The sequence below is a fragment of the Amia ocellicauda genome, chromosome 2 (genome assembly GCF_036373705.1).
Source record: "Amia ocellicauda isolate fAmiCal2 chromosome 2, fAmiCal2.hap1, whole genome shotgun sequence".
Lineage (NCBI taxonomy): Eukaryota > Metazoa > Chordata > Actinopteri > Amiiformes > Amiidae > Amia > Amia ocellicauda.
The window spans coordinates 39,859,714-39,876,419 of NC_089851.1; the positions used below are offsets into that span (position 1 = coordinate 39,859,714).

Below are 16,706 nucleotides of genomic sequence, written 5' to 3' on the forward strand. Positions count from 1 at the left end.
TATTAAATTAAAAATATCTTAATCTGCAAGCAGGGAGCAGCTGCTCTGGCTTACAAAATAGGCAGGCAGCAAGAAATCCACTGCTAGGCAATCACAGCGGTTGTTATTCAAGGTAAAACGGAGGGTGGTAAGCCATGAGAGACTACACAGAAGGGATCTGAGTGTATTTGTATTATATTTAGTGGAAATTAGTATGACATCTTTTGTTTACCATCCACTTGCACATAATTGTCTAGATTTAGGGCCTAATTAAATTTAAAAAAATGTCCGTGCCGCATATCGCTCACAGAGCCATTAGTATAAATGGATTTCGCCCTGCTAAACTTTCAGGTTATCAGTTCTTGCAGATGCCGTGGGAGCGGTCACGTTCTAGCGGTATTATATCCAGAAAATATTTGCAAGAAAACAACCTGCAAATGCTTACACAGCTCCTCTGGTTTTAGACAACTTTAAGGTTCAAACTTTGAAGTGCTAAGGGCACTTACACTGTAAATGTATATTTTTATGGCATAGAAGCAATGAAAGTGATGATCATGATTGCTGTGAATGGGACAGCATTGCCAGGTTCCAGTTTAATATGTACTACTACTGTGTCCCTGTTAAAAACACATTTTGAATTTGACTTACATCCCGATACACACAACGAGGCACAGATGTGTGAGGATACATGACTATGTAAAGCTTGTGTTTCTTTTCCATTTGCAGAGCATGCTTGATTTACATTTTGTCATATCTGTGAGAGGGTTTTAGGCAACTTTGAAATTGCCTAAAAAAAGCATTAGCAGCTTGATTCTCACAGGTTCTTTCTGGTGTAAATGCAATGGGAATGTGACAACTCCCAATAAACTGCAAAACCAGAGCTGTAAGAAGCTGGTGTCGCTTCGCAGATCATTTTGGTTTTAATACCGTGAAAATTTAACAGTGCAAGATTAACTTGCTGTAATACCTCTAATGCTTCTGTGAGCTATTCAAAAAGCAATATTTTTGTTCCCTATGAGTTGAAGCAGGCCATATACATACTCTTGAGAAATATATTGATTATGTTTGAACTATTTCCATTTTATCTTATGAAAGATAAACATTATATACAATGTAAGTATATACATTTATACAAATGTATCGATATAATTTTGTGCATGATTAAATATACATGCAATCAAATATTAAATAAATACAACATATGGTCCAATAAGGCTGGTTTTGAATAGTTACTAAATGTATTATTATTAATATTATTATGGAAAATATTACTACTAATAATAATGATACACAATTATTTTACAGCTTTCAATGTGGTCAGCTTGATAAATGATGTTTTGGAGGACAAAAAATGTATTACTGAATTGACAAAGGCCTTTAGTATAAATAAAACCACTGGTTGCTAATGTGTCCAGGAGGAATAACTAGGTTGAGGTGAGGTTGAGGTGCATATTCACATTTTTAATGGTTTTCTACCTTCCCTGTTTTTGGAGAAGCCTGAGGTTGAGGCTTCTGCTGCTGCTTTGGACACCACGACCCCGGAACCTGTTTCTGAGCCCAGTCAAGAGGTCACCGCTGCCGAGCACAGTGAACCGGCAGAGAAGCCAGTGGTGAGTCTCCTAAGACTTCTTCTTCTTCTTCTTCTTCTTCTTCTTCTTCTTCTTCTTCTTCTTCTTCTTCTTCTTCTTCACTGTTTCTTGCCCACATCCATGTATCTGCATTTTTTTTATGTGTACTTGATTAAGAATAAAGGTATTTTTGACAGATATGCTATTGAAATGTAAAATACTGAATGCAATGGTTAGCTAGTTAATATATTGTACACAAACAACACTTATCCTGTGGATTTAGGTTTGACAGATGCAGAGTAGTTTCTCTTGTGTAGCTGCACTCAGTCCAGTATTAACATTTTCCTATTATCCCCCCACTTAGGAAATCACTGAAGCTGAGGTGAAAGAACCTACAGTGTCCGTTGAAGCAGAGCCTGCTGAGGTATGTATGAACAGCCATGGGTTTCCACCAGTGGCCAGGTGTTTATTTCCCACCATATGCTTAACATATGCTTACAATTTTAAATGTACAGACAATCAATCCCTGGTTGTAAGTGAATGAAATATAATTATTATCCAAGACTTAGTGAACATGTTCAGCTTATGTGTACTCCCATAAGCAACACAGTGTATTTTTGTATTATTTACTTTATATTTATCATTTTTTTGCAATTTACATAAACATGTGGACTTGGATTTTTCATACACAACTCTCATTTTCTGTTTCATAAGGGGCCATGTTGAAAATGATTCAATCATCCTTGCACAGTGAAAATCAAAACTAGTGCTGAGTTATATCAGTGAATACAGTGAAGACTGAATCATTTTGCTGTATTTGTCAATCTTGTCTTTCCATATGGGTTTTGTTTTAAAGTAGTTTGTTTTCACTCAGTATAAGGATTCACTTGTTATTTTCTATAGTAAATGGATTACTACCAGTATTCATGGTTCATCTGGGAATCTGATTTACTTTGTAAAAAAGTAATCTTTTTTTATGTTTGATGATTAAAACAAACATATCTCAGACATAAAAATGCATTCATATATTACCATAATGCTTTAGACAGATTAATGAGTGTTTCTGAAGCAGCCGACCACATTTGTAAACACAGAGCCTTCTAAACTACAGCAGCATTCTTTGAGCATCTATTATAATACTTATTTTTTTAATATTAAGCAAATATCACAACTTAATATTTCCACATAGGAGTTCTTGAATTAGTGCTAATGTACAGTGAGGGAAAAAAGTATTTGATCCCCTGCTGATTTTGTATGTTTGCCCCACTGACAAAGAAATGATCAGTCTATAATTTTAATGGTAGGTGTATTTTAACAGTGAGAGACAGAATAACAACAAAAAAATGCAGAAAAACACATTTCAAAAAAGTTATACATTGATTTGCATGTTAATGAGGGAAATAAGTATTTGACCCCTTCGACTTAGTACTTGGTGGCAAAACCCTTGTTGGCAATCACAGAGGTCAGATGTTTCTTGTAGTTGGCCACCAGGTTTGCACACATCTCAGGAGGGATTTTGTCCCACTCCTCTTTGCAGATCCTCTCCAAGTCATTAAGCTTTCGAGGCTGACGTTTGGCAACTCGAACCTTCAGCTCCCTCCACAGATTTTCTATGGGATTAAGGTCTGGAGACTGGCTAGGCCACTCCAGGACCTTAATGTGCTTCTTCTTGAGCCACTCCTTTGTTGCCTTGGCTGTGTGTTTTGGGTCATTGTCATGCTGGAATACCCATCCACGACCCATTTTCAATGCCCTGGCTGAGGGAAGGAGGTTCTCACCCAAGATTTGACGGTACATGGGCCCGTCCATCGTCCCTTTGATGTGGTGCAGTTGTCCTGTCCCCTTAGCAGAAAAACACCCCCAAAGCATAATGTTTCCACCTCCATGTTTGACGGTGGGGATGGTGTTCTTGGGGTCATTCCTCCTCCTCCAAACACAGCGAGTTGAGTTGATGCCAAAGAGCTTGATTTTGGTCTCATCTGACCACAACACTTTCACCCAGTTCTCCTCTGAATCATTCAGATGTTCATTGGCAAACTTCAGACGGGCCTGTACACGTGCTTTCTTGAGCAGGGTGACCTTGCAGGCGCTGCTGGATTTCAGTCCTTCACGGCATAGTGTGTTACCAATTGTTTTCTTGGTGACTATGGTCCCAGCTGCCTTGAGATCATTAACAAGATCCTCCCGTGTAGTTCTGGGCTGATTCCTCACCGTTCTCATGATCATTGATAGTCCACGAGGTGAGATCTCGCATGGAGCCCCAGACCGAGGGAGACTGACAGTTATTTTGTGTTTCTTCCATTTGCGAATAATCGCACCAACTGTTGTCACCTTCTCACCAAGCTGCTTGGCGATGGTCTTATAGCCCATTCCAGCCTTGTGTAGGTCTACAATCTTGTCCCTGACATCCTTGGACAGCTCTTTGGTCTTGGCCATGGTGGAGAGTTTGGAATCTGATTGATTGATTGCTTCTGTGGACAGGTGTCTTTTATACAGGTAACGAGCTGAGATTAGGAGCACTCCCTTTAATACTTTTTTCCCTCACTGTATCTTGTTCTAATACAATGTTGGAAATAAAGAATATGTTGTGCATCACCTACCTATGACCCTAAAAGTACTATATTATGAATACAGAATATTATGAATACAGGCAAAATGCCCCAAGAACAAGCAGGAACTAAAGACAGCTGCAGTGCAGGCCTGGCAGAGCATCACCAGGGAAGAAACCCAGCATCTGGTGATGTCTATGGGTTCCAGACTTCAGGCAGTCATTGACTGCAAAGGATTTGCATCCAAGTATTGAAACTCACAAATTAATTCATGACTTTTGAGCCCCTAAATTGGGAGACCACATAAAAATGGGTGTAATTCCTACACCGTTCACCCTATTTGGATGTAACTACCCTCAAATTAAAGATGAAAGTCTGTTGATAACAAAATCACTGTGACAAATAAAAGGATAATAATAATAATAATAATAATAATAATAATAATAATAATAATAATAATAACAATAAACCATATATTACCATTCAGTATGTGCCTTTTTGGAATAATCAGTAACATTTTATTTTGTGTTGTACACTTTGGATCTGTCTGTTGCACAAATAATCTTTATTGAAAAGTATTTCGTCTTTTTATGTGTATTTTTTTTAATATATTGTAGAACTGACACAACAGTAGTGCATGGACTACAAATCTGCACTACAATGTGAATAATCACTTGTTGTTATAGTCTGAGGAACATAGGGTTTAGAATTAAGTCATGACTTTAATCACAACCTGATTCAGGCAGTTCAGTGTAAACATTACCATTTTGAAGAGTAATTGATATTAACAAAAAGCACAATTTTAACTCTTATTTTTTTATATCATGGTAATGTAAAGAGTTAAATCTACTCTATCAATGTTGCTCCTTAAGTTTTAATAGTAACATGTCTTTACCTTTCCTTTTTTGACACATCGGCACTCATATACCAGTAATAACAATTAATCACAAAACCTCTGCCTCATGTTGTTTCAGTTACACACTAGAAAACACAGTAGCCTATAATATGGGTACTATGTTTTCTTGTATCAAGCAAAGTAACCATCCATGGAGTGCTCTTCAGAATCTTCATTTATTCTTTGTTTTGTATTATTTCAAATACCAAGCATTTTATAGTACCGAACTTTTGTTCATATAATATAATGCATATAAACATGTTGTTCTGAATATGTTTCAGAAATATACAGTGCTTGATTTTAGTAAAGATGGGATTTTACTACTTATATTAGAAAACAATTTTTATTTTTTATTTTGTTCCATTAACCTCTACATATAATTTGCTTACCTTAGCTTTTCAGGGGCTTGCTGTTTTCTGTGAATCCTATGTCCACCAATGCTTTTTAAAATGTATTTCTCCCAAAATCTAACAGCAGTAAACATAAACAAAATGTTTTGGATGGAAAATATCCACCTTCTGTGTACAATTAGTTTTGTCATTGGGCAGCAAATAAACTCATGTCTGCTTATTCCTCTCTGGGAAACATAAGGAGGCTTGTTAGAATCAAAATAGTCAAGACTGGTGTGAACTCTAATCATTTTCTGTGGAAAATCAGAAAGCAAGCAGTTCTCCCTTTGTAATTGCCAGTGATGCTTTCCCACTGCTTTAACAGCTTTGATTTGACATTGAAATAATTGTAAACAGTGTCCTTTTGGATTTTTGTAAGAGCCAGATGAATCCTTAGAATCTGTTTAGGGACATATTAGTCATATCATAACCAAGCTTGGGTTGCACCTGGTCTAAGTGCTTATGGAGCCAAAAAATGTATTCCAGTAAGAGCTGTTCTGTCTTGATTGAAAGTGAAAGTAATTTAATCAGCGGTCGTCCAAGCTAAATACAATAGTTTAGATTAGGCAGCCATCATTTTCAGAAGATAATGCTGCTCTCTTCTACATTATTATTACTGACAGCGTACATGGCCTTGACCAGCACTTTGAATATGAGCATTTTGGGTATCTGAAACTTGATGTGCTTCTATGATATTGAAATTCATATCACCTTATTTGAACCATCCGAAGTGTTTTAAAATGGAAACATTCATTAATCCACATTTATTTTACATCACAATTGCAACTGTGGTTCAACTGCGGGTGCAGAGAATGCTCAAAATAGAGAAACGCGATGAATTGTGTTACAAAATATTAACGCATTATTAATTTTAAATTAATTGCATGTGTTAACACGTTAACACTGAATATATATATATATATATATATATATATATATATATGTGTGTGTATGTGTGTGTGTATATATATATATATATATATATATAAAAAAATAAAAATATTACCTGACTAAAGGATTTAGTAATTAATGTGTCCTCTAGTCAAGTAATGGCATATGGAGTTATTGGACAGTTCACAAAGGTAATTCATATTCAAGTTACATATTTATGTTTTCTACAGGTGGACTAAGATTAATTACACCTTCCTCCAAGGTTAATAATTCAATAAGTACATTAGGGCCAACTTTTGGGGATAAAAATGGGTACTGTGATGAATTTACCAGATTATCTTTAATTTCTGAAGTCCTGGATCAAGCCAAGAAGTGGAATGAGTTTGAATGTTTCTTCATAACCCAGAGGTCTAAGGTTTGTAACACAAATCTATCACATGACTTCAGTACAGTCCAACAGCCTTGCTTCAGGGCAGTGAGGCAGTGGCTTGTGTGAGAGGCTACACAATGTACTTCACCTCTCTAAGGTCACTGGACAGCAGAGTTGCATCATTATGCTACTGAGAGAAGTATTTACTATAGGTATCGTCCTTCACTGAACCCAGTTCCCTGTCTATTAACCGTACTGGGTTTTCAATTCATTAGAAACATGAGATATGAGCCTTTACCTCACAATTGTATTTCATGCTGGAGTTTGTTTTTCACACACTTCAGGAAACAGGTGTTGAAACTTATCTTTGACTAAATAACAAGGGTGACTTTTTTTCACATAGATTTCAGCAGTAGATGAAACTGAATCTCCTTCTGCAAACCCTCTGGTAATTTTTACTTTACTCTGCATAGTATAAATTAAACTGAATTTTATACAGGATTGTTTGTCCTGTATGTGCTTCCATTTGTAACCTGAGATGTGTAGTGCATGCTGCAGCTTAGCATCCCAATATGTTTTCTAGTCCCAAGCACATTCAGCAAAGCCACGATAGAAAGGAACAGATATACAGCCGTGGATTATTCTAGCATAGTAATGTTTTGTTTTTAAGCATATTCAAATAGCTAAAAGCATATGTTTATGGAGTATGATGAGTTTTAGATATCTAAAACAAATAGTAACACAATTTTCCTTTCCCATTTTACTCTTATTTGTGCTTAATATATTCTCTAATTAAAGGAAAACACACAGCGATCGTAACATTCTGGTTTTACACTTCTTTAGATGTAAGTAAGATGTATAGCACTCTCCCAGATCGAGTCTATCATATAAGCAATTTTTACAACTTTAAAATGTAAAACTTACCAAATAATAGCCGATGTCAAAAGGCCTTTCAGGATTTCAGGATGTGTCGTGTCACGCCTTCCTGCATAGTGGAAAAACTACAAAACTGGATTCAACTACCCTACGGCATCTCGAGTCATTACTATCATCAACCGAAGTGTTAGTGTTTCACAGTTGTACTCCTTGATAGTAAGTCTTTCAGTTGTCTATCTGAAATATAAGAAGGGTGGCTGTACAGTGCAAAAAATCTGAGAAGCATCAACTTTGTTGTTTTAATTTGAGTGAAGTGATCGCTGCAGATTGCAGCTTTTCCCTTTTTTGAATGATGGATTGTTTACGAGCACAAACAGTCTCTACTGTGCATTAATCTCCTCTGTTGTTGCAAAGGAAAAAACAATCACTCCATCTTCACAGTTTTTGCCGCAGTCGTGGAGACAGCAACACTTCATGTTGCCAACGTAAACCTTAATTACTATTAGGAGTAAGAATATGGAGCAAGAAACACTAACACTCTGTTGACGTGTTAATAATGACTCTGTTTTTGTTGTTTTTCCAATATCTAGCAGATTATGACGCAACACATCCTGATATCCCGAGAGAGCATACATGCTGACTTTGACATTTGCCAATATTTGGTATTTGTTTTATTTTTAAAAGTTGCTTAGATTATAGAAATGATCTTGAAGACTTCTGTAAATCTTACTTATACACTATATCAACATGTAGTGGCTTTAAACCATGATTTTAGAAAAAGTGCGTTCATTAAGCTTTACTGTATAATATACCAGTAGTTTCCCATTTAAAATACCACATGTGACCCAATAGCTTCAATTGTTGCTTTACGATATTAATTAGATATTTATAATAAAATAAATAAAACGAATTGTATATCTATTCATGTTAAAATAGTTTAATTGATTGGCAGCATAGAAAACTGAAATTTAAACATTATATAGGGGAAGGTTTATATTGTTTTGTATCATATTTACATTCTGGGGTTAAGCTCACCCCTTCTGTCTGAATGTCTTATTTTTGCATGTAGGAAACCAGTACAACAGATGATACAGAAAAGGAATCACCCACAACACAGGCTCTGGTAATTATTATAAGCTTTTTTCTAGACAAAGCAATTTGGCGGTATCCTGCTACAGCTGGGTTTTGTTGCTGGTCGTGGTTGCAAGTACCACACTATTCATTTAATTATATTGAGATACAATGTTAGATTATTTGATTTTAGAAAATAGAATATTTGTACAGAATGCAGTATCAGTTACAGCATGAGTTACATGTATCCAATTTAATTTTTAAACCATCTAAAAATATATTACATTTGTTTGTAAGGTTATTCATCAAGGACGCCTGTTGTGGAATACATGGATTCTGTTTTTCTATTTTTTTTTGTAATATTACAATTGTTCTTTGTAATTTTATAACTTGTTATTGTTGCTTATTTATCCAGCTGTTCGATAATCTTTTTATTATTTGGTATTCTTTTGGAAAGAGATCTAGCTGTTTGATTTGTATCCTTTTCTAATAAGTGTCTTTCCTTTGAAGGTCTTCATAGGTATAATGAGAAAATAATTAAAATGTCTTGTTTGGTCACATATTGACTTGCTTCTTTTGTATTTTTTTAATATATTGATTAGTTAGTGAATTGTATTTATTTTACTGAAATGTGCTAGCTTGAAAACTGAATAAAAACTACTTTTTATGGCTAGCAGAAACTGAAAAAGTATTCATTTGATATGCTTTCTTAAAAATGAAATGTATTACACATTAGGTTTTATATACATTGAATGTGAGTACACTCCATGAAATTCTCAAAATAAATATATATTTTTTATTTCTAAGTATGTGTGCTGTAAAACTAAGACTATTGTATATTTTTACACTGTTAAATGTATGTGATGTTGAATACCTTCATTGGAAGATATGTGGAAAATAAGTCTTGGGAGGAGTTTTCCATTTGATCTAGGGTTCTATATTTCCTGCTGTCAGTTGCAGAATCAGCAGATTTCAATCCACTTTTCCACATGGAGCTGAATTCTCAAAGGAATTAGTGGAATAATAGGGTTCCCATTTGTATATACAATTTATTTGTATTTCCCTTTCTTGTTTTAATGACAGCTTGAGACAAAATATCCTTGTATCTTATTCTTGCATTTTTAAATACAGTGTTAATTTATGGTGAAAGGATCACAAGCTCGATCTATATTCTTCCCACACCATATTATTATTATTATTATTATTATTATTTTTATTTCTTGGCAGACGCCCTGATCCAGGGTGATTTACAACATAAGCACAATACATATATTTCTAAACCTTTTATAATGCTCACCAACTTGGAATTTCGGGGAGAAAAAAGAAGACTTAGATTTTGCTGTCTGATGATGTTTGTATGTTTTCATACAGCACATAAATTATATATACTATTAGTAAAATAATATATTGATTTGCAAAAGGTCTCTCTCGGAGTGCTTTATTTGTTTTGTTTGCAATACACTCATCTTTCCATTCTTCATTGCCTCTACCTTGCAATTTTGATTTTAATAACTCACACTGAGATTGATGTTAGCCTACATGACCACCTGTCACTGGGAGACATGAAGTGCAACTTAAGAAAGACAGGGCCCTTATTATGATCTCAGGTTACATTTCACCACTCAAGGACACAGGGATGTTTTCTTGTTCCTTATATTCAATTATAGCAGTCCATTATTTATTTTGAGAAAAGTGTTCAAAAGTTAGCTGTTTAAAAACAAGAGATTGTGACAATACATTGTTTACAGTGTTCTTTTTGTTTAGTTGCACAGGTCCTGAAATGATTATTTACATTTCCAACAAATGTAAGGTTGAGTACATTATTTTGAAACAATCAAACCCATAAAACCAGAACATTTACAAAAAATACAATAATGTGTACTGTATTGGACTGTAAGACTAAGTAGTAAAATATTTATGTCACCAGACACTACAATTTCCAACAGCGGGGTGTAAGTTGGTGTTTGCAATGTTAGCTATGTAAAACAATTTGATATTTGTAGACTCAATGTGTGTTTTTCATGCAATTATATTTAAAAACTATTCTTCTCCCCCAGCCCCAAACACCTTTTCTCCCCAATGGTCCTGATTTGAATACGTAATAAGTTTACAGATATTGAATTTCATGTTTTAAACATCTTTTAGAATGTAAAGCCTGAACTAGAAGAAACCAATAAAGAGGTTACTGAAGACACAAAGGCAAAGCAGGTAGATACCAAATTCAGATCTTTATTTACAAAAAGAAATGTATATGCCTTCATTGTACTGAGAAAGATAATATAGTCATATATTCTGGCACTTTAGTTTTTGTTCATCTGATAGATGTTATTATTATTTTCCTGAAGTGCCAAGTTTTATATTTGTATTAATTATATTAATACAAAATCTCTATATGTTCTAAACAGAATACCATAGTGGACCATTTTCCCTGAATAACTCATGTGAACCCTCTCTCCAGCCTATGGTGAAGAAAATGCAAATTTCAAATAATGTTTCTGAGATATGGGCTGGGATTAAATCAAACTTTTGACCTAACAGCTAACTACAAGCCTGTAAATTACATTGGTTACATAAAAAAGCATCTTACAAGACAATGAAGCTACCACCACAGGTTTGTAGTTTTCTATTAGCAGGTGGGTCAAAGTTTTGATTTAATCCCGGCCTTGCAGTGGGTTAGCTGTTCAATTTGATCGATGTGTCTTTTGTGGTTACTTTTCAAGGAGAAGATGACTATACCCTCAGTTGTCATTGAGCCAGCATCCAACAACGAAGGGGAGGAGGAGGAGGACCTGCATGGAGAAACAGTGATTGAAGAGGAGGTGTCGGCTGCATCAGAGAGCAAGGTCAGCGACAGCACTGAGTCTCCTCCCACCATAAAGGAAACAGCAGCTCCTTCTCAGGCACCTGAAGATAGTCAGCAGAGCACAGAAACTGCCGCTCCGCCTGCTGCTGCGGCTCCAGAACCGGCCATAGAGACTAAGACTGAACCAGCCTCTGCATCCGGCCTGCCTCCAAACTTTCTGTTTAAGGTAGGCCTCTGTATTTGATTTCGTTCAAACCCACAGGTAACGTATCTTATTTTCAGATAGAATATGGTTGTTTCTATCAGATCTTCTTCCTTGCTAAAGCACCATAACTGAATATACTTGCACAATTCTTAAAACAAGTCATGCAAACACATCCAAGAGTACTCATTTGAAGAAATATACATTCATTTAAAGAGTTTACTTTTAAAATGCAAAATTCCTACTAATGCATATGATTCTCAAAATGCAGTTCAATTACGGAAAAATAAATTGACACATGAATGATTTTATTACACATGTACTTAATTGTTGTTACTAACAATCAATGTTTATTCTTTTAAATACAATTTTACAAGTGTAGTATGCATTACATTATTTATATATAGAATTTCATGACATATTTGAAAAAGTGAGGAGTAAAAATATCTATTTCAGGATTTGGTGCAAATGTTTGGTTTTACAGGATGTCTAATTACATTTTAAATAGAAACGCAATTTTGCAACAATACGTAATTGAATGGATACTTTTGTTTTTGTGTTACAGAAATATTTGAACACACAGAATATTAAAAGGTTTCACCTGATGAGATATATATATAAAATCTACTTAATGAGAAACAAGGAATTACCATAGATTTTTATTGTTTTATAGTTTTATTATACTTTTTCCTGAAAATAAAGGTTTCTGGGCCTTATTATTTCTGCCATGTGTACATGTTTGTACCCAAGTTTGATGTTTATTGTCACAGTAATAGCACAAATCCTGCCTTTTCTTCAAATACCTTTTTAATGGAACAGCTCACCAAATATGTAACACTGCACTGCAAACTCAATATATGGAATAAACCAATTTAATCTACAACATTCTTGTGTTATAGGTTGAAACACTGCATGATTTTGAATCTGCAAATTCAGATGAACTGGACTTGAAGAAGGGGGATGTTGTGTTAGTAATTCCGTCAGAAGCTGCGGAAGATCAGGTAAAGGAGATCAAAATCAATTTCTTGCTGCACAACATGAACTGCATTAAAACTAATCTGCAAACAATATCATGTGATTATTAGAAGTGATTAAGGAAAATATATATTCCTGGTTGGATCAGATATCCTCCTAACAGTTAAGATACCTAATGCTAAACTTTTTGGAATGTTTTCCCTGAGGCGGCCTTATCTCAGCACAACACACGTAAAAGCTTTATTGCTGAGGTACAATACCCTGGTAGAAATCTTGAAAAATGTTCCTGAATCACACTGGTTGGATCCTGCAAATGTCTTATACGATCCTAGTAAGACCTATCCTGTAGGATCCTATGCAAGATCTTACAAGAGTCATGACTTCTACCAGGGTAGGGGGGGAATCTATTTAGTAACATACACAAAAGCAAACAAAATATTACAAACAAAAGAAAAAGATGAATGAAAATGAAGAATGTTTTAGCATTTGTCAGCTTTTTTTGAGTGATTGTTGCTTTCTGCAACTGTGAGATTACAGCAGCTTTGTTCTATAAAACCCAGAACTGGCACAATATGGAAATTAAACAACATGAATATTGTGCTATGGTTGGCTCACATGAGCACACAAGAGGGAACAAAATCTGTCCTTCAAATTAAAAAGTAAGCATGGACCAAAACTACAAACTTATGCATGAATAACAAAATGAAAACCAGTGCTTAGAACATTATTGAGAAATGTAAAATGGGGTGAATAGGATGCATTGTGCTGCAAGTAATGCAGCATGTCAAAGCAAGCAACACAAAAATGACTACCAGGATAAACAGCCAACATGAGCTTTTACTAGGGTTTTAATGAAAGAGAGGACACAGCATGATTGCGTCAATAAAACTGTGTGCATAATTTATTTTGCTAGATAAACAGTGTTAATTGCAAAGGGGATTGCTGGTGACTTTGTGCAAAAGTACTGTTCATATTGCCTTTCCTGCTCACCTGATTCACATTGTGATGTCAAAAGCCACTATTGCACGAGAAATGAAAAATGTGAAATCTTTCATGTACACAAACTATACTAATTGGGGCTGCAGGTATGACAAGGAAGCATTCTGGTGTTATGCAAATACTGACGGCCACTGCACCAAGAGCGATCTGGACACAGAGAGGTGCTAGTTGCAAAAGATATTGAACCAGAGCTTCCTCTCAACCAAACAATAATCATTGTTAATTTAATTAAATCCAAAGCAATGATGGTGTTTGTCTGCACTTTGTGAGGAGATGGGTGCCAGGTACAATGCCTTGCTCATGCACACAGAGGTGAGAGAGCTCTCCCATGTCTTTAATTTCAACAAAGGGGTATGTAGGTTTTTAGCTGTTAAGAAACCTGAGCTTGCCAAGTTGCTGAAAGATGATGTGGCTGGCTTCCTCTCCTCTGCTTACCTTGCTGATATATTCAGTAAAATTAATCAGTTGAATAAAACTATGCAAGGTGGGAGAACCCATTGTGTTGTCTAGCATAAAATAATTGACCCATTGTCTCCACAGGATCCTGCAAGATGTGGTTAGGTGCAGTTATAAAATAAAAGGGGTGGCCAACCCTGTTCCCGGAGAGCCACAATCCTCAGATTTTACAGCTCTCTCTAAATTATCAATCACTGGATACCATTAACACATAGAAATTGTGACTAAATAAGGCCAACAATTGGCTCAATTAAGCAGTTAACAATTTGGATTAAACAAGAAACAGAAGACACTCTAGGACCAGGCTTGGCCACCCTGATCTCCCGTAAGACAATGGAGGATGCTGTGTAAGATCTTATAAGATCTTTGATGGTCCTGTACAGTATTTTTTTAAGATAATGAAGGATACTAAATGATTATTTGCATGATCTTACAAGATCTTAAAATATCTTAACGGTTCCTATAGGACTCTTTGCAAGATCTTATACATTTGTATAAGATCTTTGGGGATATTATGTACTATCTTACAGGACCATCAAATGTCTTACAGAATCCTTTACAAGATCTTATAAGATATGTAGATTTCCCTAAGATCTTGGATTCTATACAGGATATTAGTAGATCTTGAAAAATCATATTGGACCCTTTCTGTGACTCTTCCGTGACCTTATAGGATCAATCAATCCCCAATGGAAGTGACCATGGCACACTGGCGGCACTATGGGTTATGATGACTAGAAAACAGATTAAAAAGATGAGTCATCAGCCGCGATATAGAGGTTGAGATAGAAGGAGCATCTCTTACAGATCATTCCACAGGATCTTGAATTGGATCCTATTGTACACTCCTATATGATCCTTCAGGAATCCCATACAGGATCCTGTTCAGGATTTCTACCAGGGTTTTTGCTCCACTTAATTCCTAATATTAAAGATCTATTATGATCTATTCAGATTTACGTACAGAAAATCAACAAAATGCTCAATTCACTCTACTGTAACAAACATGCAGTATAATGTCAACTACAAATGAAAATAAATATTAAAATAAATATTAAACTATTCCAGTTAGAATGTCCTTGATTCATAACTTTAAAATCCACTAATTCCAGAGTCAATCCCAGTATAATTTTACAATACTCAATCTCACTATTCTGTCCTTTATAGGAAGCTGGATGGCTCACGGGAATCAAAGAAAGTGACTGGCAGCAGAATGCAGACATCACTCACAAGGGACTTTTTCCAGAAAACTTCACTCAGCGCATAGACTAAAGGACTGGCACAACAGCAGCAGATGGCTCAGCTGAATAAACCTATTTTAAAAATTCAGTCAATTTGTCAATCCTTTGCCAATGGCTGAAAGTGGGTGAATTGTTAAACATCTGGCAGTTCAGACACAGTAAACGAATACAAAAGAAAATAGTGCAGCATGATGCAAGACTATGGTCACCCTTCTTCTGAAACCAATAAATCAATATGTTTTTGTTTGTTTACCTGTAAGAAACAACACATTTTTGTGCTTTGTTGGAGGTATGGTGATCCCACATGTAATCCCTAATTGTGAAAAAAATAAATGAAGAAATTCCTTTTCAGAAAAAAGACCTTACCTACTCTGCATTAAGTATTGTATTAATTTTGTTGCTATACAGCAGATTTTATCAGTAATCTGTAGTGATATGACCTATTTAACAGTTAAAAGTGTTCCACAGACTTTTTAAATGTTTGATTTCAGACATTAATGTTACCTTTCATCATTGTTAGTGTTTTTCATTGTTTCATGGCCGAGTGTGTGGGTAAGATGATATTTGGCATATTTGATGTTTATTTTGTTCATTTACAAGACTGCTGCTCTTTTGCCAAAAATATTATTTTAAATACTGTGTGTATGACTTTTCCTGCATGGTGTTTAAAGATCTAGTGTTTGAAAGAGAGAAACAAGAACTCTAAAACTAAGCAGATGTAGCATTCTAGAAAATAAACAATACAGTCTCCCCAATTATAGACTCTCAACAAATCACTGAAAAAAAATATATACGTCTGTCGTACACAATATCTACATACCTTTCAAGCCAAGTAATGCTGTAAAAGCATATCAAGTATTAATTTGTGTATAACATTTACAATATAGTGTATTTTATTTATCATTGAATTTTTTTTAATTAAAATTACGTGGGGGAGGTCCTGAAGATTGGAAATCAGTTATGCAATACATTTAACTGTTAATATAGTTCCCATAGTTTATCTGTGAAGTTATAGAAGAATTCCCATTGTAGTGTACCTACAGTCAAGCCTCATAGTAGAATACTTTGTGATGTACATGTTCCTGTTTATGTTTATTTATTTAAAAGTGAATAAAGTATAGTTAATAAAGGTACTGGTCACCATGATCCTGTTCATTTTTGAGGCATGTTGCCTTTCATTTTTGTTTTTTGTGTTTTTTAAATGTATGTACTGTGGCAGTGTGTGTATTGTCCAACACTGCCGGCACTCTTAGGCGGGGCTCAGGAAACACAAGACAGTGTTACGGTGCAAAAGTGTCAATTTATTTACAGACCAAATCAGGCAGACAGCAAATTAAAGAAAAACATTTTTTTTTAGCAAAAATCTGTAGCTGAAGTCAAATGTAAAATAAACTAGTTTGTTACTATAATTCACAAATACAGTTTCTCCTCCTGCCTTTCCT

At 35.1% G+C, this 16,706-nt stretch overlaps 1 protein-coding gene across 8 annotated transcripts in view; it reads left to right on the forward strand.

Annotated features, from left to right (window-relative positions):
* Nucleotides 1–16,397, forward strand: part of amph (amphiphysin) — a 92,619-nt gene extending 76,222 nt beyond the window's left edge. For 5 of the 8 annotated variants that reach the window (XM_066723523.1, XM_066723542.1, XM_066723567.1 and 2 more), the window contains 8 exons: nucleotides 1,473–1,589; nucleotides 1,912–1,971; nucleotides 7,045–7,089; nucleotides 8,587–8,640; nucleotides 10,734–10,796; nucleotides 11,309–11,617; nucleotides 12,493–12,594; nucleotides 15,191–16,397. In XM_066723523.1, coding sequence (XP_066579620.1) covers nucleotides 1,473–1,589; nucleotides 1,912–1,971; nucleotides 7,045–7,089; nucleotides 8,587–8,640; nucleotides 10,734–10,796; nucleotides 11,309–11,617; nucleotides 12,493–12,594; nucleotides 15,191–15,295 — 855 coding nt within the window. In that variant the 3' untranslated portion in view covers nucleotides 15,296–16,397. The remainder of the gene's footprint in view (nucleotides 1–1,472; nucleotides 1,590–1,911; nucleotides 1,972–7,044; nucleotides 7,090–8,586; nucleotides 8,641–10,733; nucleotides 10,797–11,308; nucleotides 11,618–12,492; nucleotides 12,595–15,190) is intronic. The other 3 variants (XM_066723532.1, XM_066723550.1, XM_066723587.1) reach the window with 1 other exon arrangement.
* Nucleotides 16,398–16,706: the final 309 nt, after the last annotated feature.